At 53.1% G+C, this 22,633-nt stretch overlaps 1 protein-coding gene across 1 annotated transcript in view; it reads left to right on the top strand.

The window, feature by feature from the left end:
• Window positions 1–2,345: 2,345 nt before the first annotated feature.
• LOC134346243 (rhodopsin kinase GRK1-like) overlaps window positions 2,346–22,633 on the top strand; it is a 102,150-nt gene continuing 81,862 nt past the window's right edge. Inside the window, exon 1 of the mRNA XM_063047567.1 lies at window positions 2,346–3,044. Within this exon, the coding sequence (XP_062903637.1) occupies window positions 2,346–3,044 (699 nt within the window). The remainder of the gene's footprint in view (window positions 3,045–22,633) is intronic.

The raw sequence follows: 22,633 nt of genomic DNA, 5'->3' as shown, positions 1-22,633 counted from the left end.
TAGACGGGATTTTACACAAATCAAATCAGAGAGAACTATTTTAAGGAATGTGTACAGTCTGATTTTCAAGACTGTTTAGCAAAAGGCTGTGTTAGATGTCAGTTTGGGGAATGACAAAGGGGTAATTAGTAATGCTGTAGTGGAGGTCTTGGTGGGAAAGTAGAATTTTATGCTGAGTTTGAGTGAGAGAGGTCAATGTGAAATTAGGGCCTTTGATCTAACAAATGGTGAAGATCATAGAGCACTACAGAAACAGGGCTTTAGGCATGTCTACTACACACTGACCTGGTCTTCTGCTGGCCCCATCTGTCTGTACCCACATCCATCACTTCCACTGGCAGCTTGTTCCACACTCTCACCATCTTCTGAGTGAACAAGCTCCCCCTTGGATCGTTCACTTTTCACCTTTAAACCATGACCTCTAGTTCTAGACTCACCCAATCTCAATGGAAAAAGCCTGCTCGCATTTACCCTAACTATACCCCTCATAATTTTGTATACCTCTATCAAATCTCCGCCCCCCCACCCCCCACATTCTCCTACGTTCCAGGGAATGAAGTTCTAACCTATTTAACCCTTCCCTATAACTCTGGTCCTCAAGTCCCAGCAGCATCCTTGTAAATTTTCTTTGCACATTTTCAATCTTGCTGATCTCTTTCCTGTAGGTAGGTGACCAGAACTGCACACAATACTCCAAATAGGCCTCACTGATAACTTATACAACTGCAACAAAACATGCAAACTCCTGTACTCCGTACTCTGATTTATGTGCCAAAAGCTCTCTTTACGACCCTACCTACACCTGTGACTCCACTTTCAAGGGATTATGGACCTACGCTTCTCAGTGCCCCTCTGCTTACCAAGTAAGGCCTACCCTGGTTTGCCTTCCCAAAATGTAATAGTAGACATACTTTATTGCTCCCGGGGGAAACTGGTTTTCGTTACAGTTGCACCATAAATAATTAAATAGTAATAAAACCATAAATAGTTGAATAGTAATATGTAAATTACGCCAGAAAATAAGTCCAGGACCAGCCTATTGGCTCAGGGTGTCTGACCCTCCAAGGGAGAAGTTGTAAAGTTTGATGGCCACAGGCAGGAATGACTTCCTATGATGCTCTGTGTTGCATCTCGGTGGAATGAGTCTCTGGCTGAATGTACTCCTGTGCCCAACCAGTACATTATGTAGTGGATGGGAGACATTGTCCAAGATGGCATGCAACTTGGACAGCATCCTCTTCTCAGACACCACCGTCAGAGAGTCCAGTTCCATCCCCACAACATCACTGGCCTTACGAATGAGTTTGTTGATTCTGTTGGTGTCTGCCACCCTCAGCCTGCTGCGCCAGCACACAACAGCAAACATGATCTCACTGGCCACCACAGACTCATAGAACATCCTCAGCATCGTTCGGCAGATGTTAAAGAACCTCAGTCTCCTCAGGAAATAGAGACGGCTCTGACCCTTCTTGTAGACAGCCTCAGTGTTCTTTGACCAGTCCAGTTTATTGTCAATACCTCACATTAAACAATCTCTTTCCCTTCCCCACCTCTCCCACCCCCCTCTTTCCCTCTCTCCACCTCCTCTCTCCCCTCCCTCCCTCCCCTCCCTCTCTCCTGCCCTTTCCCCCTCCCGCTCTCCCTCCCACTCCCCAACACTCTCTCCTACCTCTCTCTCACCTCCCTCTTCCCCTCCCCTTCCTCTCTCCCCTTCACTCTCCCTCCCCTCCCCCTCTCACCCTCCCTCTCCCTCTCTTTTCCACCCTACCTACTATCTCTCTCCTCCCCTCCATCTCTCCTGTCTCCACTCTACCTCCCATTTCTTTCACCATCTTCCACTTCCCCACCTCCCTCTCCCCTTCTTCACCCACACTTCTTCTACCTCTGTCTCATCTTCTTCCCCATTTCCCCATCCCTCTCTCCATCTCCCTGTTCCCCCTCCCTCTGCCCATCCCTCCCACTCTCTCTCTTCTCTCTGTTTCCCCCTCTTTCTATCCACTCTCCCACGTCCCTCTCTCTCCTTCTCCCCCACGTTCTACCACTGCCTCATAAACCTCCCTTCCCCTCCTCTCCCTTTCCACCCTTCCCATTCCCTTTCCTCTCCCACCTCCCCACCTCCACCTCTCTCTCCTTCCCCCTCCACGCTCTCCTTCTCCTTCTCCTCTATCTCAACCTCCTTTCCCCTTCTCCCTCCCACCCCTACTCTCCCCACTACTCTCTATTCCTTTCCTTCATCCTCAATGCCCCTCTCCATCTCCCTCCACCCATCGAAACCCCCTCGCCTTGCCCTGTTCCTGCCCTCCCTTTTCAGGGTGACACGCAGCCCCCTCTCCCCGCGGGCCAGCATGGACTTCGGGGGGCTGGAGACGGTGGTGGCCAATTCGGCCTTCGTGGCAGCGCGGAGCAGTATGGATGCGGGCTCAGCTCTGGCCGCCCGGGACAAGAAGATGCGGGCAAAGCTGAGGTTACCGCCCCCGTCCCGGTGCCTGGCTCTCCGGCAGGAGCTCGATCTTTCCTTCCACAACATCTGCTGCCGGCAGCCCATCGGCAAGAGGCTCTTCTGCGACTTCCTGCGGGCCTCCGAGCAATTCCGCATGGCAGTTGGCCTCTGGCAGGACGTGGAGGAGTATGGCACCGTGGAGGAGAGTGGCCGGGTGCCCAAGGCCCAGAGTATGGTCAACCGGTACTATGAGCCCAGCTCGCGGGACTTCTGTTCCTTTCTGGACGAGAAGACCATACTCCGGGTGAAGGAGGACCAGCCCAACGGCCACGCCGAGCTTTTCCGAGAGTCTGAGGGGCAGCTGCTGGCCTACCTGGAGGCCCAGGCAGCCGAGAGCTACAAGGAGAGCACCTTCTTCCTGCGCTTCCTGCAGTTCAAGTGGCTGGAGGCCCAGCCCATTGGCGAGGAGTGGTTCACGGACTTCCGGGTGCTGGGAAAGGGGGGCTTCGGTGAGGTGTGTGCCTGTCAGATGAGGGCCACAGGCAAGATGTACGCCAACAAGAAGCTCAACAAGAAGAGACTGAAGAAACGGAAAGGATACGAGGTGGGTGGGCTGCTAGAGGGCTCCCTCTTCCCACTTTTCACCTCCCCACCCTTCCCTGTCAGAGAGCTCCCTCACCTCTCTATCTCCTATCAGAGGGCTCTCCCTCTCCTCACCCTCCCCTACCAGAGGGCTTCCTGTCCCAACCTCCACCTCCCCACCCTTCCCTGTCAGAGGGCTCCCTCTCCCACCCTCCTCTACCTGGAGGACTCCATCTCCCCATTCCCTTATGTGCCCCTCTTCACTGTTGTTGCAGGAGCGCTCCCTTCCATCTCGCCCACAACCCTCCACACCATCCCTCCTCAGCAAAAGCCAACAGTCTGACCCTTTCCTACACTTCCCCCTCAGAATCTATGTTGTTTGTAGCTTGTCTGCTGAACACTGTGGGCATGCTATGGATTGTGAGGATTGCACCCAGTTCCTCCTGAGTTTTTGTTTGTTGTTGACACAAACGAAGCATTTCACTGTAGTTTTGAATATACACATCATAAATAGCTCTGAATTTTGATCCAGCCTCCCTGTAAGTTACCTGCTAAACTCTCAACTGCCTGTGGAGGTAAGTTCTAGTCAAGTTTATTATCCTGGGCACAGGTACAGGGAGGTACAGGTAGAAGGTTAGCTTACATTTACAACGAGACATCAGTGAGATGTGTTGTTTTACTGTCAGCGACCAACACACCATGAGTATTGTTCTGGGGTCGCCATGCTTCTGAACCAACATGGCACGGCCACAGTGTGCTGATCCTAGCCCGCACTTCTCTGGAATGTTTACAGACAGCCACGGGAAGAGCCTACAGGCAGTCACGGGGAGAACTTACAGGCAGTCACGGGGAGAGACTACAGGCAGTCATGGGGAGAGCCTACAGGCAGTCACGGGGTGAACACAGAAAGTCATGGGGGGAACCTACAGGCAGTCAAGGGGAGAACCTACAGTCAGTCATGGGATGAGCCTAAGGGCAGACATAGGGACAACTTACAGGCAGTTACAGGGAGAGCCTACAAACAGTCATAGGCAGAGCTTACAAGCAGTCACGGGGAGAGCCTACAGGCAGTTATGGGAAGAAACAGACAGTCAGGGGGAGAGTTTACAGGCAGTCAGGGGAAGAGCCTACAGGCAGTCATGGGGAGAACCTACAGGTGGTCATGGGGAGAGCCCTCAGACTGTCAGGGGGAGAACTGACAGGCAGTCATGGGGAGAGCCTACAGTCAGTCACAGGGAGAGCTTACAGGCAGTCAGGGGGAGAGCTTACAGGCAGTCGGGGGAAAGCATACAGTTAGTCACGGGGAGAGCCTACAGGCAGTCACGGGGAGAGCCTACAGGTAGTCATGGGAAGAACTTACAGGCAGTCACGTGGTGAACTTACAGACAATCAGGGGGAGAGCTTACTGGCAGTCAGGGAGAGAGCCTACAGGCAGTCATGGGGAGAACCTACAGGTGGTCACGGGGAGAGCCCTCAGGCTGTCACGGGGAGAACTTACAGACAGTCAAGAGAGAGCCTACAGTCAGTCACGGGAAGAGCCTACAGGCAGTCAGGGGGAGAGCTTACAGTCAGTCTCGGGTAGAGCCTGCAGGCAGGCACGGGGAGAACTTACAGGCAGTCATGGGGAGAGCCTACAGTCAGTCACGAGGAGAACTTACAGGCAGTCACGGGGAGAACTTACAGTCAGTCAAAGGGAAAGCCTACAGGCAGTCACGGGGAAAGCCTACTGTCGGTCACGGAGAGAGCTTACAGGTGCTCACGGGGAGAGCCTACAGGTAGGCACAGGGAGAGCTTACAGGCAGTCAGGAGGAGAGCCTACAGTCAGTCACGGGGAGAGCCTACGGACAGCCACGAGGAGAGCCTACAGGCAGTCTCAGGGTGAACTTACAGGCAGACACGGGGAGAACTTACAGGCAGTCACGAGGAGAGCCTACAGGCAGTCACAGGGAGAGCCTACAGTCAGTACGGGGAGAGCATACAGACAGCCACGAAGAGAGCCTACAGGCAGTCACGGAGACAACTTACAGTCAGTCACGGGGAGAGCCTACAGATAGTCATGGGGAGAACTTACAGGCAGTCACGGGGAGAGCATACAGTCAGTCACGAGGAGAGCCTACAGGCAGTTGAGGGGGCGAGCCTACAGTCAGTCACGGGATGAACTTACTGGCAGTCATGGGTAGAACTTACAGACAGTCACAGGGAGAGCCCACAGTCAGTCACGGGGAGAGCCTACAGGCAGTCAGGGCTAGAACTTACAGGCAGTCATGGGGAGAACACAATCAGTCAAGGGGAGAGCATAGAGACAGGCCGGGGGAGAGCCTACAGTCATTCACGGGGAGAGCCTACAGGCAGTAATGGGGAGAGCCTACAGGAGGTCACGGGGAGAGCCCTCAGGCAGTCACAGGGAGAGCTTACTGGTAGTCAGGGAGAGATCCTACAGTCAGTCACGAGGAGAGCCTACAGGCAGTCACGGGGGAGCCTACAGGCAGTCATGGGGAGAACTTACAGTCAGTCAAGGGGAGAGCATAGAGACAGGCCGGGGGAGAGCCTACAATCACTCACAAGGAGAGTCTACAGGCGGTCCCGGGGAGAACTTACAAGCAGTCATGGGAAGAGCTTACAGGCAGTAATGGGTAGAGCTTACAGGCAGTCAAGTGGAGAACTAACAGCCAGTCATGGGGAGAAATTACAGGATGTCATGGGGAGAACTTACCGTCAGTCATGGGGAGAGCCTACAGGAAGTCAGGCGGGAGCCTACAGTCAGTCACGGGGAGTGTCTACAGGCAGTCACATGGTGAACTTACAGGCACTCACCGGGAGAGCCTACAGTCTGTCACGGGAATACCTTATAGGCAGTCACATGGAGAGATTACAGGCAGTCACAGGGAGAACTTACAGTCAGTCATGAGGAGAGCTTACAACCAGTCACGGGGAGAACCTACAGGCAGTCAGGGGGAAAGCCCTCAGGCTGTCACGGGAAGAACCTACAGACAAACACAGGGAGAACTTACAGTCAGTCATGGTGCGAGCTTACAGGAAGTCACGGGGAGAGCCTACATGCTGTCACTGGGAGAGCCTGCAGGCTGTCACGGGGACAACTTACAGGCAGTCACTGGGAGAGCCTACAGGTAGTCATGGGAAGAACTTACAGGCAGTCACGGGGTGAACTTACAGACAGTCAGGGGGAGAGCTTACAGGCAGTCAGGGGGAGAGCCTACAGGCAGTCATGAGAAGAAGCTACAGGCAGTCACGGGGAGAACTTACAGGCAGTCACGGGGAGAACTTACAGTCAGTTGAAGGGAGTGCCTACAGGCAGTCACGGGGAGAGCCTACTGTCAGTCACGGGGAGAGCTTACAGGTGCTCACAGGGAGAGCCTACAAGTAGGCACAGGGAGAGCTTATAGGCAGTCAGAAGGAGAGCCTACAGTCATCACGGGGAGAGCCTACAGACAGCCACGAGAGAGCCTACAGGCAGTCACGGGGTGAACTTTCAGGCAGTCACAGGGACAAATTACAGTCTGTTACGGGGAGAGTTTATAGGCAGTCACGGGGAGAAGTTACAGACAGTCAGATGGAGAACTTACAGGTAGTCACGGGGAGAGCTTACAGGCAGGCACGGGGAGAACATACAGGCAGTCACGGGGAGAGGCTACAAGCGGTTACGGGGAAGCCTACAGGCTGTCAAAGTGAGAACTTACAGGCAGTCATGGGGAGAGCTTACAGGCAGTAACCGGAGAGCCTACAGGCAGTCATGGGGAGAGACTACCGTCAGTCACGGAGAGAGCCTACAGGCAGTCACGGGGAGAGCCTACAGTCAGTCACGGGGAGAGCCTACAGCCAGTCATGGGGCCAACTTATAGTCAGTCACGGGGAGAGTCTACAGGCAGTCACAGGGAGAACTTACAGGCAGTCATAAGGAGAGCCTAAAGGCAGTCATGGGAAGAATTTACAGGCAGTCAGGGGGTGAGCTTACAGTCAGTCTCAGGTAGCGCCTACGGACAGTCATGGGGAGAACTTACAGGCAGTCACGGGGTGAACTTACAGTCAGTCAAAGGGAGAGCCTACAGGCAGTCATGGGGAGAGCCTACTGTCAGTCACAGAGAGAGCTTACAGATGCTCACGGGAAGAGCCTACAGGTGTGCACAGAGAGAACCTACAGGCAGCCACGAGGAGAGCCTACAGGCAGTCACGGGGTGAACTTTCAGGCAGTCACAGGGACAACTTACAGTCAGTTACGGGGAGAGTTTACAGGCAGTCATGGGGAGAAGTTACAGGCAGTCACGGAGGGAACATACAGGCAGTCACGTGGAGAGGCTACAGGCGGTCACGGGGAGAGCCTACAGGCTGTTAAAGGGAGAGCTTACAGGCAGTCATGGGGAGAGCTTACAGGCAGTAACCGGAGAGCCTACAGGCAGTCATGGGGAGAGACTACCGTCAGTCACGGAGAGAGCCTACAGGCAGTCACGGGCAGAGCTTACAGGCAGTCGTGGAGAACTTACAGTCAGTCACAGGGACAGCCTACAGGCAGTCATGGGGAGAACTTACAGGCAGTCAAGTTGTGAAATTATAGGCAGTGACGGGGAGAGCCTACAGGCAGTCACGTGGAGAGCTTACAGGCAGTCACGGGGAGAACTTATAGGCCGTCACGAGGAGAGCCTAAAGGCAGTCATGGGGAGAGCTTACAATCAGACACGGGGAGAGCCTACAGGCTGTCAAAGGGAGGATTTACAGGCAGTCATGGGGAGACCCTACAGGCAGTAACCGGCAGAGTCCACAGGTAGTCACGGAGAAAAGTTACAGGCAGTCACGAGGACAGCCTAAAGGCAGTCAGGGGGAGAGCCTACAATCAGTCATGGGGAGAGCCTACAGTCAGTCACGGGGAGAGCATACAGACAGCCATGAAGCGAGCCTACAGGCAGTCACGGAGACAACTTACAGTCAGTCACTGGGAGAGTCTACAGACAGTCACGGGGAGAACTTACAGGCAGTGACGAGGAGAGCCTAAAGGCAGTCACGGGGAGAACTTACAGTCAGTCACGGGGAGAGCCTACAGTCAGTCACGGGGAGAACTTACAGGCAGTCATGGGGAAAACTTACAGACAGTCAGGGGGAGAGCTTACAGGCAGTCAGGGGGAGAGCCTACAGGCAGTCATGGGAAGAACCTACAGGTGGTCACAGGGACAGCCCTCAGGCTGTCAGCGGGAGAACTTCCAGGCAGTTACGGGGAGAGCCTACAGGCAGTCATTGACAGAGCCTACTGTCAGTCACGGGAAGAGTCTACAGGCAGTCAGGGGGAGAGCTTACAGGCAGACAGGGGGAGAGCATACAGTCAGTCACGGGGAGAGCCTACATGCTGTCATGGGGAGAGCCTGCAGGCTGTCACGAGGACAACTTACAGGCAGTCACTGGGAGAGCCTACATGTAGTCATGGGAAGAACTTACAGGCAGTCATGGGGTGAACTTACAGACAGTCAGGGGGAGAGCTTACAGGCAGTCAGGGGGAGAGCCTACAGGCAGTCATGAGGAGAACTTACAGGTAGTCACGGGGAGAGCCCTCAGGCTGTCACGGGGAGAACTTACAGGCAGTCACGGGGAGAGCCTACAGTCAGTCACGGGGAGAGCTTACAGGCAGTCAGGGAGAGAGCCTACAGTTAGTCACGGGAAGAGCCTACAGGCAGTCAGGGGGAGAGCTTACAGTCAGTCTTGGGTAGAGCCTACAGGCAGTCACGGGGAGAGCTTACAGGCAGTCATGGGGAGAGGTTACAGTCAGACGGGGAGAGCGTACAGGCAGTCATTGGGAGAGACAGGTGCTCATGGGGAGAGCCTACAGGCAGTCATGGGGAGAACTTGCAGGCAGTCACAGGGAAAGCCTACTGTTGGTCACAGAGAGAGCTTACCGGTGCTTATGGGGAGAGCCTACAGGTAGGCACAGGGAGAGCTTACAGGCAGTCAGGAGGAGAGCCTACAGCCAGTCACGGGGAGAGCTTACAGGCAGTCATGAGGAGAACCTAAAGGCAGTCATGGGGAGAGCTTACAATCAGTCACGGGGAGAGCCTACAGCCGGTCACGGAGAGAGCTTGCAGGCTGTCATGGGGACAACTTACAGGCAGTCACTGGAAGAGCCTACAGGTAGTCATGGGAAGAACTTACAGGCAGTCAGGGGGTGAGCTTACAGTCAGTCTCAGGTAGCGCCTGCGGGCAGTCATGGGGAGAACTTACAGGCAGTCACGGGGTGAACTTACAGTCAGTCAAAGGGAGAGCCTACAGGCAGTCACGGGGAGAGCCTACTGTCAGTCACAGAGAGAGCTTACAGATGCTGACGGGAAGAGCCTACAGGTGTGCACAGAGAGAGCCTACAGGCAGCCACGAGGAGAGCCTACAGGCAGTCACGGGGTGAACTTTCAGGCAGTCACAGGGACAACTTACAGTCAGTTACGGGGAGAGTTTACAGGCAGTCATGGGGAGAAGTTACAGGCAGTCACGGAGGGAACATACAGGCAGTCACGTGGAGAGGCTACAGGCGGTCACGGGGAGAGCCTACAGGCAGTCACGGGCAGAGCTTACAGGCAGTCGTGGAGAACTTACAGTCAGTCACGGGGACAGCCTACAGGCAGTCACGGGGAGAACTTACAGGCAGTCAAGTTGTGAAATTATAGGCAGTGACGGGGAGAGCCTACAGGCAGTCACGTGGAGAGCTTACAGGCAGTCACAGGGAGAACTTACAGGCCATCACGAGGAGAGCCTAAAGGCAGTCATGGGGAGAGCTTACAATCAGACACGGGGAGAGCCTACAGGCTGTCAAAGGGAGAATTTACAGGCAGTCATGGGGAGACCCTACAGGCAGTAACCGGCAGAGTCCACAGGTAGTCACGGAGAAAACTTACAGGCAGTCACGAGGACAGCCTAAAGGCAGTCAGGGGGAGAGCCTACAATCAGTCATGGGGGGAGCCTACAGTCAGTCACGGGGAGAGCATACAGACAGCCATGAAGCGAGCCTACTGGCAGTCACGGAGACAACTTACAGTCAGTCACTGGGAGAGTCTACAGACAGTCATGGAGAGAACTTACAGGCAGTGCTGAGGAGAGCCTAAAGGCAGTCACGGGGAGAACTTACAGTCAGTCACGGGGAGAGCCTACAGTCAGTCACGGGGAGAACTTACAGGCAGTCATGGGGAAAACTTACAGACAGTCAGGGGGAGAGCTTACAGGCAGTCGGGGGAGAGCCTACAGGCAGTCATGGGGAGAACCTACAGGTGGTCACAGGGACAGCCCTCAGGCTGTCAGCGGGAGAACTTCCAGGCAGTTACGGGGAGAGCCTACAGGCAGTCATTGACAGAGCCTACTGTCAGTCAGGGGGAGAGCTTACAGGCAGACAGGGGGAGAGCATACAGTCAGTCATGGGGAGAGCCTACATGCTGTCATGGGGAGAGCTTACAGGCAGTCACGGGGAGAGGTTACAGTCAGACGGGGAGAGCCTACAGGCAGTCATTGGGAGAGACAGGTGCTCATGGGGAGAGCCTACAGGCAGTCACGGGGAGAACTTACAGGCAGTCAGGAGGAGAGCCTACAGTCAGTTACGGGAGAGCCTACAGATAGTCACGAGGAGGGCCTACAGGCAGTCACAGGGTGAACTTACAGGCAGAAACGGGGAGAACTTTAAGGCAGTCGGGGAGAGCCTACAGTCAGTCATGGGGAGAGCCTACAGACAGTCACGAGGACAGCCTACAGGCAGTCACGGGGTGAACGTTCAGGCAGTCACAGAGACAATTTACAGTCAGTTACGAGGAGAGTTTACAGGCAGTCACGGGGAGAAGTTACAGGCAGTCACGTGGAAAACATACAGGCAGTCACGGGGAGAGACTACAGGCTGTCAAAGAGAGAACTTACAGGCAGTCATGGGGAGAGCTTACAGGCAGTAACCGGAGAGCATACAGGCAGTCATTGGGAGAAACTACCGTCAGTCACGAAGAGAGCCTACAGGCAGTCAGAGGGAGAGCTTACAGGCAGTCAAATGGTGAACACAGGCAGTCATGGGGAGAGCTTACAGGCAGTAACTGGAGAGCCTACAGGCAGTTATTGGGAAAAACTACCGTCAGTCACGGAGAGAGCCTACAGACAGTCATGGGGAGAGCTTACAGGCAGTCAGATGGTGAACTTACAGGCAGTCACGGGGAGATCTTGCAGGCAGTAACGGGGAGAGCTTACAGGCAGTCAGAGGGAGAGCCTACAGTCAGAAACGGGGAGTGCCTACAGCCAATCACGGGGACAACTTACAGTCAGTCACGGGGAGAGCCTACAGGCAGTCATGGGAAGAACTTACAGGCAGTCAAGTGGTGAACTTATAGGCAGTCAGAGGGAGAGCCTACAGGCAGTCACGGGGAGAAGTTACAGGCAGTCACGAGGAGAGCCTAAAGGCAGTCATGGGGAGAGCTTCCAATCAGTCACGGGGAGAGCCTACAGCCGGTCACAGGGAGAGCCTACAGGCTGTCAAAGGGAGAATTTACAGGCAGTCATGGGGAGACCCTACAGGCAGTAACCGGCAGAGTCCACAGGTAATCACGGAGAAAACTTACAGGCAGTCACGAGGAGAGCCTACAGGCAGTCAGGGGGAGAGCCTACAGTCAGCACGGGGTGAGCATACAGACAGCCACGAAGAGAGCCTACAGGCAGTCATGGAGACAACTTACAGTCAGTCAGGGGGAGAGCCTACAAACAGTCACGGGGCGAACTTACAGGCAGACAAGTGGAGAACTTACAGGCAGTCACGGGGAGAGCATACAGTCAGTCATAGGGAGAGCATACAGTCAGTCACGTGGAGAGCCTACAGGCTGTCAAAGGGAGAATTTACAGGCAGTCATGGGGAGAACCTACAGGCAGTAACCGGCAGAGTCCACAGGTAGTCACGGAGAAAACTTACAGGCAGTCACGAGAGAGCCTACAGGCAGTCAGGGGGAGAGCCTACAGACAGCCACGAGGCGAGCCTACAGGCAGTCATTGGGTGAACTTTCAGGCAGTCACAGGGACAACTTACAGTCAGTTACGGGGAGAGTTTACAGGCAGTCACGGGGAGAGCCTACAGGCAGTCACGGGGAGAGCTTACAGGTAGTCAAGTGAAGAACTTACAGGCAGTCACGAGGAGAGCCTACAGACAGTCACAGGGAGAACTTACAGGCAGTCACGTGGACAGCATACATTCAGTCACGGGATGAACTTACTGGCAGTCCTGGGTAGAACTTACAGACTGTCACGGGGAGAGCCAACAGTCAGTCACGGGGAGAGCCTACAGGCAGTCAGGGGTAGAACGTACAGGCAGTCATGGGGATAACTAACAGTCAGTCAAAGGGAGAGCATAGAGGCAGGCCGGGGGAGAGCCTACAGTCACTCACGGGGAGAGCCTACAGGCAGTAATGGGGAGAGCCTACAGGTGGTCACAGGGAGAACCCTCAGGCAGTCACAGGGAGAGCTTACAGTCAGTCAGGGAGAGAGCCTACAGTCAGTCACGTGGAGAGTCTATAGGCAGTCACGGGGAAAGCTTACTGGCTGTCACAGGGGAGCCTACAGGCAGTCACGGGGAGAACTTACAGTCAGTCATGGTACGAGCCTACAGGCAGTTACGGGGAGAACTTGCTGTCAGTCATGGGGAGAGCCTACAGGCAGTCACGGGGACAGCTTACAGGCAGTCAAGTGGAGAACTAACAGGTAGGCATGGGGAGAACTTACAGGCAGTCACGGGGAGAGCCCACAGTCAGTCACAGGGAGAGCCTATTGTCAGTCACGGGGAGGGCCTATAGGCAGTCACAGGGAGAGCATACGGGCGGTCACGGGGAGAGCCTACAGGCAGTCACAGGGGAGCCTACAGGCAGTCACGGGGAGAGCCTACAGGCAGTCACAGGGAGACCCTACTGTCAGTCACCGGGGAGAGCCCTCAGGCTGTCATGGGGAGAACTTACAGGCAGTCACGGAGAGATCTTACAGTCAGTCATGGGGAGAGCCTACAGGCAGTCATGGGGAGAACTTACAGGATGTCATGGGGAGAACTTACTGTCAGTCATGGGGAGCGCCTACAGGAAGTCAGGGGGGAGCCTACAGTCAGTCACGGGGAGTGCCTGCAGGCAGTCACATGGTGAACTTACAGTCAGTCATGGTGCGAGCCTACAGGCAGTCACGGGGAGAGCCTACATGCTGTCACGGGGAGAGCCTGCAGGTTGTCATGGGGACAACTTACAGGCAGTTACTGGGAGAGCCTACAGGCAGTCACGGGAAGAACTTACAGGCACTCACGGGGTGAACTTACAGACAGTCAGGGGGATAGCTTACAGGCAGCCAGGGGGAGAGCCTACAGGCAGTCACGGGAAGAACCTACAGGTGGTCACGGGGAGATCCCTCAGGCTGTCACGGGGAGAACTTACAGGCAGTCAGGGAGAGAGCCTACAGTCAGTCATGGGGAGAGCTTACAGGCAGTCAGATGGTGAACTTACAGGCAGTCACGGGGAGATCTTGCAGGCAGTAACGGGGAGAGCTTACAGGCAGTCAGAGGGAGAGCCTACAGTCAGAAATGGGGAGTGCCTACAGCCAATCACGGGGACAACTTACAGTCAGTCACGGGGAGAGCATACAGGCAGTCATTGGGAGAAACTACCGTCAGTCACGAAGAGAGCCTACAGGCAGTCAGAGGGAGAGCTTACAGGCAGTCAAATGGTGAACACAGGCAGTCATGGGGAGAGCTTACAGGCAGTAACTGGAGAGCCTACAGGCAGTTATTGGGAAAAACTACCGTCAGTCACGGAGAGAGCCTACAGACAGTCATGGGGAGAGCTTACAGGCAGTCAGATGGTGAACTTACAGGCAGTCACGGGGAGATCTTGCAGGCAGTAACGGGGAGAGCTTACAGGCAGTCAGAGGGAGAGCCTACAGTCAGAAATGGGGAGTGCCTACAGCCAATCACGGGGACAACTTACAGTCAGTCACGGGGAGAGCCTACAGGCAGTCATGGGAAGAACTTACAGGCAGTCAAGTGGTGAACTTATAGGCAGTCAGAGGGAGAGCCTACAGGCAGTCACGGGGAGAAGTTACAGGCAGTCACGAGGAGAGCCTAAAGGCAGTCATGGGGAGAGCTTCCAATCAGTCACGGGGAGAGCCTACAGCCGGTCACAGGGAGAGCCTACAGGCTGTCAAAGGGAGAATTTACAGGCAGTCATGGGGAGACCCTACAGGCAGTAACCGGCAGAGTCCACAGGTAATCACGGAGAAAACTTACAGGCAGTCACGAGGAGAGCCTACAGGCAGTCAGGGGGAGAGCCTACAGTCAGCACGGGGTGAGCATACAGACAGCCACGAAGAGAGCCTACAGGCAGTCATGGAGACAACTTACAGTCAGTCAGGGGGAGAGCCTACAAACAGTCACGGGGCGAACTTACAGGCAGACAAGTGGAGAACTTACAGGCAGTCACGGGGAGAGCATACAGTCAGTCATAGGGAGAGCATACAGTCAGTCACGTGGAGAGCCTACAGGCTGTCAAAGGGAGAATTTACAGGCAGTCATGGGGAGAACCTACAGGCAGTAACCGGCAGAGTCCACAGGTAGTCACGGAGAAAACTTACAGGCAGTCACGAGAGAGCCTACAGGCAGTCAGGGGGAGAGCCTACAGACAGCCACGAGGCGAGCCTACAGGCAGTCATTGGGTGAACTTTCAGGCAGTCACAGGGACAACTTACAGTCAGTTACGGGGAGAGTTTACAGGCAGTCACGGGGAGAGCCTACAGGCAGTCACGGGGAGAGCTTACAGGTAGTCAAGTGAAGAACTTACAGGCAGTCACGAGGAGAGCCTACAGACAGTCACAGGGAGAACTTACAGGCAGTCACGTGGACAGCATACATTCAGTCACGGGATGAACTTACTGGCAGTCCTGGGTAGAACTTACAGACTGTCACGGGGAGAGCCAACAGTCAGTCACGGGGAGAGCCTACAGGCAGTCAGGGGTAGAACGTACAGGCAGTCATGGGGATAACTAACAGTCAGTCAAAGGGAGAGCATAGAGGCAGGCCGGGGGAGAGCCTACAGTCACTCACGGGGAGAGCCTACAGGCAGTAATGGGGAGAGCCTACAGGTGGTCACAGGGAGAACCCTCAGGCAGTCACAGGGAGAGCTTACAGTCAGTCAGGGAGAGAGCCTACAGTCAGTCACGTGGAGAGTCTATAGGCAGTCACGGGGAAAGCTTACTGGCTGTCACAGGGGAGCCTACAGGCAGTCACGGGGAGAACTTACAGTCAGTCATGGTACGAGCCTACAGGCAGTTACGGGGAGAACTTGCTGTCAGTCATGGGGAGAGCCTACAGGCAGTCACGGGGACAGCTTACAGGCAGTCAAGTGGAGAACTAACAGGTAGGCATGGGGAGAACTTACAGGCAGTCACGGGGAGAGCCCACAGTCAGTCACAGGGAGAGCCTATTGTCAGTCACGGGGAGGGCCTATAGGCAGTCACAGGGAGAGCATACGGGCGGTCACGGGGAGAGCCTACAGGCAGTCACAGGGGAGCCTACAGGCAGTCACGGGGAGAGCCTACAGGCAGTCACAGGGAGACCCTACTGTCAGTCACCGGGGAGAGCCCTCAGGCTGTCATGGGGAGAACTTACAGGCAGTCACGGAGAGATCTTACAGTCAGTCATGGGGAGAGCCTACAGGCAGTCATGGGGAGAACTTACAGGATGTCATGGGGAGAACTTACTGTCAGTCATGGGGAGCGCCTACAGGAAGTCAGGGGGGAGCCTACAGTCAGTCACGGGGAGTGCCTGCAGGCAGTCACATGGTGAACTTACAGTCAGTCATGGTGCGAGCCTACAGGCAGTCACGGGGAGAGCCTACATGCTGTCACGGGGAGAGCCTGCAGGTTGTCATGGGGACAACTTACAGGCAGTTACTGGGAGAGCCTACAGGCAGTCACGGGAAGAACTTACAGGCACTCACGGGGTGAACTTACAGACAGTCAGGGGGATAGCTTACAGGCAGCCAGGGGGAGAGCCTACAGGCAGTCACGGGAAGAACCTACAGGTGGTCACGGGGAGATCCCTCAGGCTGTCACGGGGAGAACTTACAGGCAGTCAGGGAGAGAGCCTACAGTCAGTCATGTAGAGAGCCTACAGGCAGTTACGGGGAGAGCCTACATGCTGTCACGGGGACAACTTACAGGCAGTCACGGGGTGAACTTACAGGCAGTCAGGGGGAGAACTTACAGGCAGTCATGGGGAGAGACTAAGGGCAGTCACGTGGAGAGCCTACAGGCTGTCAAAGGGAGAACTCCCAGGCAGTCCTGGGTGGAGCTTACAGGCAGTAACCGGGAAAGCCTACAGACAGTCACCGGGAAGGCTTACAGGCAGTCACGGGGAGAGCCTACAGGCAGTCACGGGGAGAACTTACAGGCAGTCACGAGGAGAACTTACTGTCAGTCACGGGGAGAGCCTACCGTCAGTCATGGTGCGAGCCTACAGACAGTCATGGGGAGAGCCAATATGCTGTCATGGGGAGAGCCTGCATGCTGTCACGGGGACAACTTACAGGCAGTCAGTGGGAGAGCCTACAGCAGTCATGGGAAGCACCTACAGGTGGTCACGGGGAGAGCCCTTAGGCTGTCACAGGGAGAACTTACAGGCAGTCACGGGGAGAGCCTACAGTCAGTCACGGGAAGAGCCTACAGGCAGTCAGGGGGAGAGCTTACAGTCAGTCTCAGGTAGATCCTACAGGCAGCCACAGGGAGAACTTACAGGCAGCCACGGGGAGAGCCTACATTCAGTCACGGGGAGACCCTACATTCAGTCACGGGGAGAGCCCTCAGGCTGTCATGGGGAGAACTTACAGGCCGTCACGGGAAGAACTAACAGTCAGTCAAAGGGAGAGCCTGCAGGCAGTCACGGGGAGAGCCTACTGTCAGTCACGGAGAGAGCTTACAGGTGCTCACGGGGAGAGCCTACAGGTAGGCGCAGGGAGAGCTTACAGGCAGTCAGGAGGAGAGCCTACAGGCAGTCACGGGGAGAGCCTATAGGCAGTCACGGAGAGAGCTTACAGGTACTAACGGGGAGAGCCTACAGGTAGTCACGGGGTGAACTTTCAGGCAGTCACAGGGACAACTTACAGTCAGTTACGGCGAGAGTTTAGAGGCAGTCATGGGGAGAAGTTACAGGCAGTCAAGTGGAGAACTTACAGGTAGTCACGGGGAGAACATACAGGCAGTAACCGGAGAGCCTACAGGCAGTCAGGGGAGAGACTACCGTCAGTCACGGAGAGAGCCTACAGACAGTCACGGGGAGAGTTTACAGGCAGTCATGTGGAGAACTTACTGGCAGTCACGGGGACAACTTACAGTCAGTCACGGGGAGAGCCTACAGACAGTCACGGGGAGAGCTTACAGGCAGTAACGGGGAGAGCTTACAGGCAGTCAGAGGGAGAGCCTACAGTCAGTCACAGGGACAACTTACAGTCAGTCACGGGGAGAACTTACAGGCAGTCAAGTGGTGAACTTATAGGCAGTCAGAGGGAGAGCCTACAGACAGTCAAGGGGAGAGCCCTCAGGCAGTCACAGGGACAACTTACAGTCAGTTACGGCGAGAGTTTAGAGGCAGTCACGGGAGAAGCAACAGGCAGTCAAGTGGAGAACTTACAGGTAGTCACGGGGAGAACATACAGGCAGTAACCGGAGAACCTACAGGCAGTCAGGGGAGAGACTACCGTCAGTCACGGAGAGAGCCTACAGACAGTCACGGGGAGAGCTTACAGGCAATTAAGTGGAGAACTTACAGGCAGTTACAGGGAGAGCTTACAGGCAGTAACGGGGAGAGCTTACAGGCAGTCAAGTGGTGAACTTATAGGTAGTCACGGGGAGAGCCTACAGCCAGTCACGGGGAGAGCTTACAGGCAGTCATGAGGAGAGCCTAAAGGCAGTCATGGGGAGAGCTTACAATCAGTCACGGGGAGAGCCTACAGCCGTCACAGGGAGAGCCTGCAGGCTGTCACGGGGACAACTTACAGGCAGTCACTGGAAGAGCCTACAGGTAGTCATGGGAAGAACTTACAGGCAGTCACGGGGTGAACTTACAGACAGTCAGGGGGAGAGCCTACAGTCACAGGGAGAGCTTACAGTCAGCAGTTGGAATCAAACCCCAGTTGGTGATCACTGGCACTATGAAGTGTTCCATGAACTCCTACACTACTATGACGCAAATTCGCATTCAGTCACATCAGAATCGTGAAGGTGACACAACACACAGACATAAATTATTCATGGGGTGGTACAGTCATCGTCACCATGTGCCGTGTCAAATGACGTGGGTGATCACAGCCAATGACCATGATTCTCCTGGCAAATTTTTTACAGTAGTGGTTTGCCATTGCCTTCTTCTGGCAGTGCCTTTACAAGACGGGCAGCCCCAGCCATTATCAATACTCTTCAGAGATTGTCTGCCTGGTGTCAGTGGTCTCATAACCAGGACTTGTGATGTGCACCAGCTGCTCGTACAACCATCCACCACCTGGTCCCATGGCTTCACGTGACCCTGATTGGGGGAAAGGGGATAAGCATGTGCTACACCTTACCCAAGGGTGACCTATAAGCTAGCGGAGTGAAGGAATCATACTTCCACCCCGCCACCATGGTGTTATCTCCAGATGATAGTAGACTCAATCTCCACTGTGTAGGAGAATGGTCCAGCTCTGTCCTTAACCTTTCCAAGTACCCACTTTTGATCACCTCTGTAGTCCCTCTCCAGGACTGCTTGTTCAGGAGTGAAACATTGATCCTCCTTGTTTGAGGAGCCTTAAATTTGTCTCAGCTGTTTGTCCTGCATACTTCTTCTGACATTGGGTTTGAGGAGATCCAAATGTGAGCGCAAGGAACAGCATTGCTGGTGAGTTGTTTGTTGTGGAGAGTGCTGCACTGTGATATGCAAAGAGGAAATTGGCAAGCTTCTGGTTCTATGTTCTGCTGACATAGCTCACATTGTGCTCTTCAGACTCCGGACAAAGCTTTCCACTGAGCCATTTGTAGGTGGGTGGTATGGTGCAGATGAAATGTGTCTTTTCTCATTCATTTTCAGTAATGACTGAAACTGTTCCACAACAAACTGTAGTCCATTGTCACTGACTAACGTCCACGCTAGACTGGATAAATCCGTAACCAAAGCTTTTTCTCCTCGTTTTGACCCTTTGTCCACACCGAAACGGCGTTTTCCTCCCCCAAAAACGGAGCTCTGCAGAAACGCTCTCCAGAGTGAATAAATCTGAAAACGCCTAATATCCGGCGTAGTGGGTAACCGGCTATTTATAAAACCGCTGTCATGACGTGCCGGAACAAATGGTGGCGGCAGCGTGGCATTCCATTGTTTTCTTGAACTCAACCTCCAACACCACAACAATATCTGACAATAGATGTGTAACAGCCTAATGTAACATTGTATGGAAATACAAGATAACACTGATACAGACATATTTTATATATTTAACAAGGTGCTTTATTAATGTATTGCTTGTGCAAACATTCAATAGATGTAATTGTCACTTTTGCCCAGTAACTCAATTTATTGCACATGTTAAATACAGCAAAATAATACACAAAGACATGGCAAAAGTAAAGGCAAACAAATGAGGTAACAGCAAATTTCACTTTTACTGAATAGCAAGCCTTATTGCATTTAGTTGTAGCTGTCATCCCTTTCATTGGTGAAGAGACTATGGCTGTAGGAAATGTTTCTGGACAAATGTGCACCAAGTCTTTCATTTGGCAATTTCCTTTTAAGTTTTTCTAGTCTGTAACTGGACAATCGTGCACCAAGTATACCGTTTCCTCTTCGCTTGTTTTCTGTAGATGTGTCCTACACATGCCCAGTAGGAGGAGGTTCACCCAAATATCCGTTTTAATGTGGACAGAGGTATTTTTAAAAACACCTAGTTTGGACGCCTGTTGTTTTTATGCGAAACTGGCTTTTTCAAAATTATCCGGTCGAGTGTAGACGTAGCCTAACATCAGTCCTTGAGAAGAGGCTTCTCAACACATCAACATTCTGCAAGGCTGCAGTGGAGGCTATTGGGAACACTTCTGGCCTCTTTGTCGCTGCACCCACCAAGAAATTTGTGCCCATGAATGGTCCAGCAAAATCCACACACACCTTCTGCCAGGGCGATGCCTGCCATTCCCGGGGATGGAAAGGTGCTGCTCAGGGGCAAGTTGATCCCAGCAATGGTAAAACTGGGGGAACTGTAATTTCTGCTGCACATCCCAACCATTTTGGGTGGCCATGTATACCTGAGACAGTGTGAGTGTTTTACTGGTTTCCCTTTGGATCATCTCTGCTGTAATAGGGAGACATTCATAGAAAACATAGAAAACATAGAAAATAGGTGCAGGAGTAGGCCATTCGGCCCTTCGAGCCTGCACCGCCATTTATTATGATCATGGCTAATCATCCAACTCAGAACCCCGCCCCAGCCTTCCCTCCATACCCCCTGACGCCCGTAGCCACAAGGGCCATATCTAACTCCCTCTTAAATATAGCTAATGAACTGGCCTCAACAGTTTCCTGTGGCAGAGAATTCCACAGATTCACCACTCTCTGTGTGAAGAAGTTTTTCCTAATCTCGGTCCTAAAAGGCTTCCCCTCTATCCTCAAACTGTGACCCCTCGTTCTGGACTTCCCCAACATCGGAAACAATCTTCCTGCATCTAGCCTGTCCAATCTCTTTAGGATCTTATACGTTTCAATCAGATCCCCCCTCAATCTTCTAAATTCCAACGAGTACAAGCCCAGTTCATCCAGTCTTTCTTCATATGAAAGTCCTGCCATCTCAGGAATCAATCTGGTGAACCTTCTTTGTACTCCCTCTATGGCAAAGATGTCTTTCCTCAGATTAGGGGACCAAAACTACACACAATACTCCAGGTGTGGTCTCACCAAGGCCTTGTACAACTGCAGTAGTACCTCCCTGCTCCTGTACTCGAATCCTCTCGCTATAAATGCCAGCATACCATTCGCCTTTTTCACCGCCTGCTGTACCTGCATGCCCACTTTCAATGACTGGTGTATAATGACACCCAGGTCTCATTGCACCTCCCCTTTTCCTAATCGGCCACCATTCAGATAATAATCTGTTTTCCTATTTTTGCCACCAAAGTGGATAACTTCACATTTATCCACATTAAATTGCATCTGCCATGAATTTGCCCACTCACCCAACCTATCCAAGTCACCCTGCATCCTCTTAGCATCCTCCTCACTGCTAACACTGCCACCCAGCTTCGTGTCATCCGCAAACTTGGAGATGCTGCATTTAATTCCCTCATCCAAGTCATTAATATATATTGTAAACAATTGGGGTCCCAGCACTGAGCCTTGCGGTACCCCACTAGTCACCGCCTGCCATTCTGAAAAGGTCCCGTTTATTCCCACTCTTTGCTTCCTGTCTGCTAACCAATTCTCCACCCACACCAATACCTTACCCCCAATACCGTGTGCTTTAAGTTTGCACACTAATCTCCTGTGTGGGACCTTGTCAAAAGCCTTTTGAAAATCCAAATATACCACATCCACTGGTTCTCCCCTATCCACTCTACTAGTTACATCCTCAGAAAATTCTATGAGATTCGGCAGACATGATTTTCCTTTCACAAATCCGTGCTGACTTTGTCCGATCATTTCACCGCTTTCCAAATGTGCTGTTATCACATCCTTGATAACTGACTCCAGCAGTTTCCCCACCACCGACGTTAGGCTAACCGGTCTATAATTCCCCGGTTTCTCTCTCCCTCCTTTTTTAAAAAGTGGGGTTACATTAGCCACCCTCCAATCCTCAGGAACTAGTCCAGAATCTAACGAGTTTTGAAAAATTATCACTAATGCATCCACTATTTCTTGGGCTACTTCCTTAAGCACTCTAGGATGCAGACCATCTGGCCCTGGGGACTTATCTGCCTTCAATCCCTTCAATTTACCTAACACCACTTCCCTACTAACATGTATTTCGCTCAGTTCCTCCATCTCACTGGACCCTCTGTCCCTTACTATTTCTGGAAGATTATTTATGTCCTCCTTAGTGAAGACAGAACCAAAGTAATTATTCAATTGGTCTGCCATGTCCTTGCTCCCCATAATCAATTCACCTGTTTCTGTCTGCAGGGGACCTACATTTGTCTTTACCAGTCTTTTCCTTTTTACATATCTATAAAAGCTTTTACAGTCCGTTTTTATGTTCCCTGCCAGTTTTCTCTCATAATCTTTTTTCCCCTTCCTAATTAAGCCCTTTGTCCTCCTCTGCTGAACTCTGAATTTCTCCCAGTCCTCATCTTAGCTAATTCACGTCTCATACCTTCAAAGTTACCCCTCTTTAAGTTCAGAACCTTTGTTTCTGAATTAACTATGTCACTCTCCATCTTAATGAAGAATTCCACCATATTATGGTCACTCTTAACCAAGGGACCTCTCACGACAAGATCGCTAATTAACCCTTCCTCATTGCTCAAAACCCAGTCCAGAATAGCCTGCTCTCTAGTTGGTTAGTTAATTCAACTTGCATTAGAGAGAATACGTCAAGAGGAGAGTCCGCTTTTGTAAATTTTCAGGTATTTCCTTTT

The sequence above is a fragment of the Mobula hypostoma genome, chromosome 5 (assembly GCF_963921235.1).
Source record: "Mobula hypostoma chromosome 5, sMobHyp1.1, whole genome shotgun sequence".
NCBI classification, from domain to species: Eukaryota; Metazoa; Chordata; class Chondrichthyes; order Myliobatiformes; family Myliobatidae; genus Mobula; species Mobula hypostoma.
Note: the sequence above shows the minus strand (reverse complement) of the source record. Positions and strands in the feature narration are given on the sequence as shown.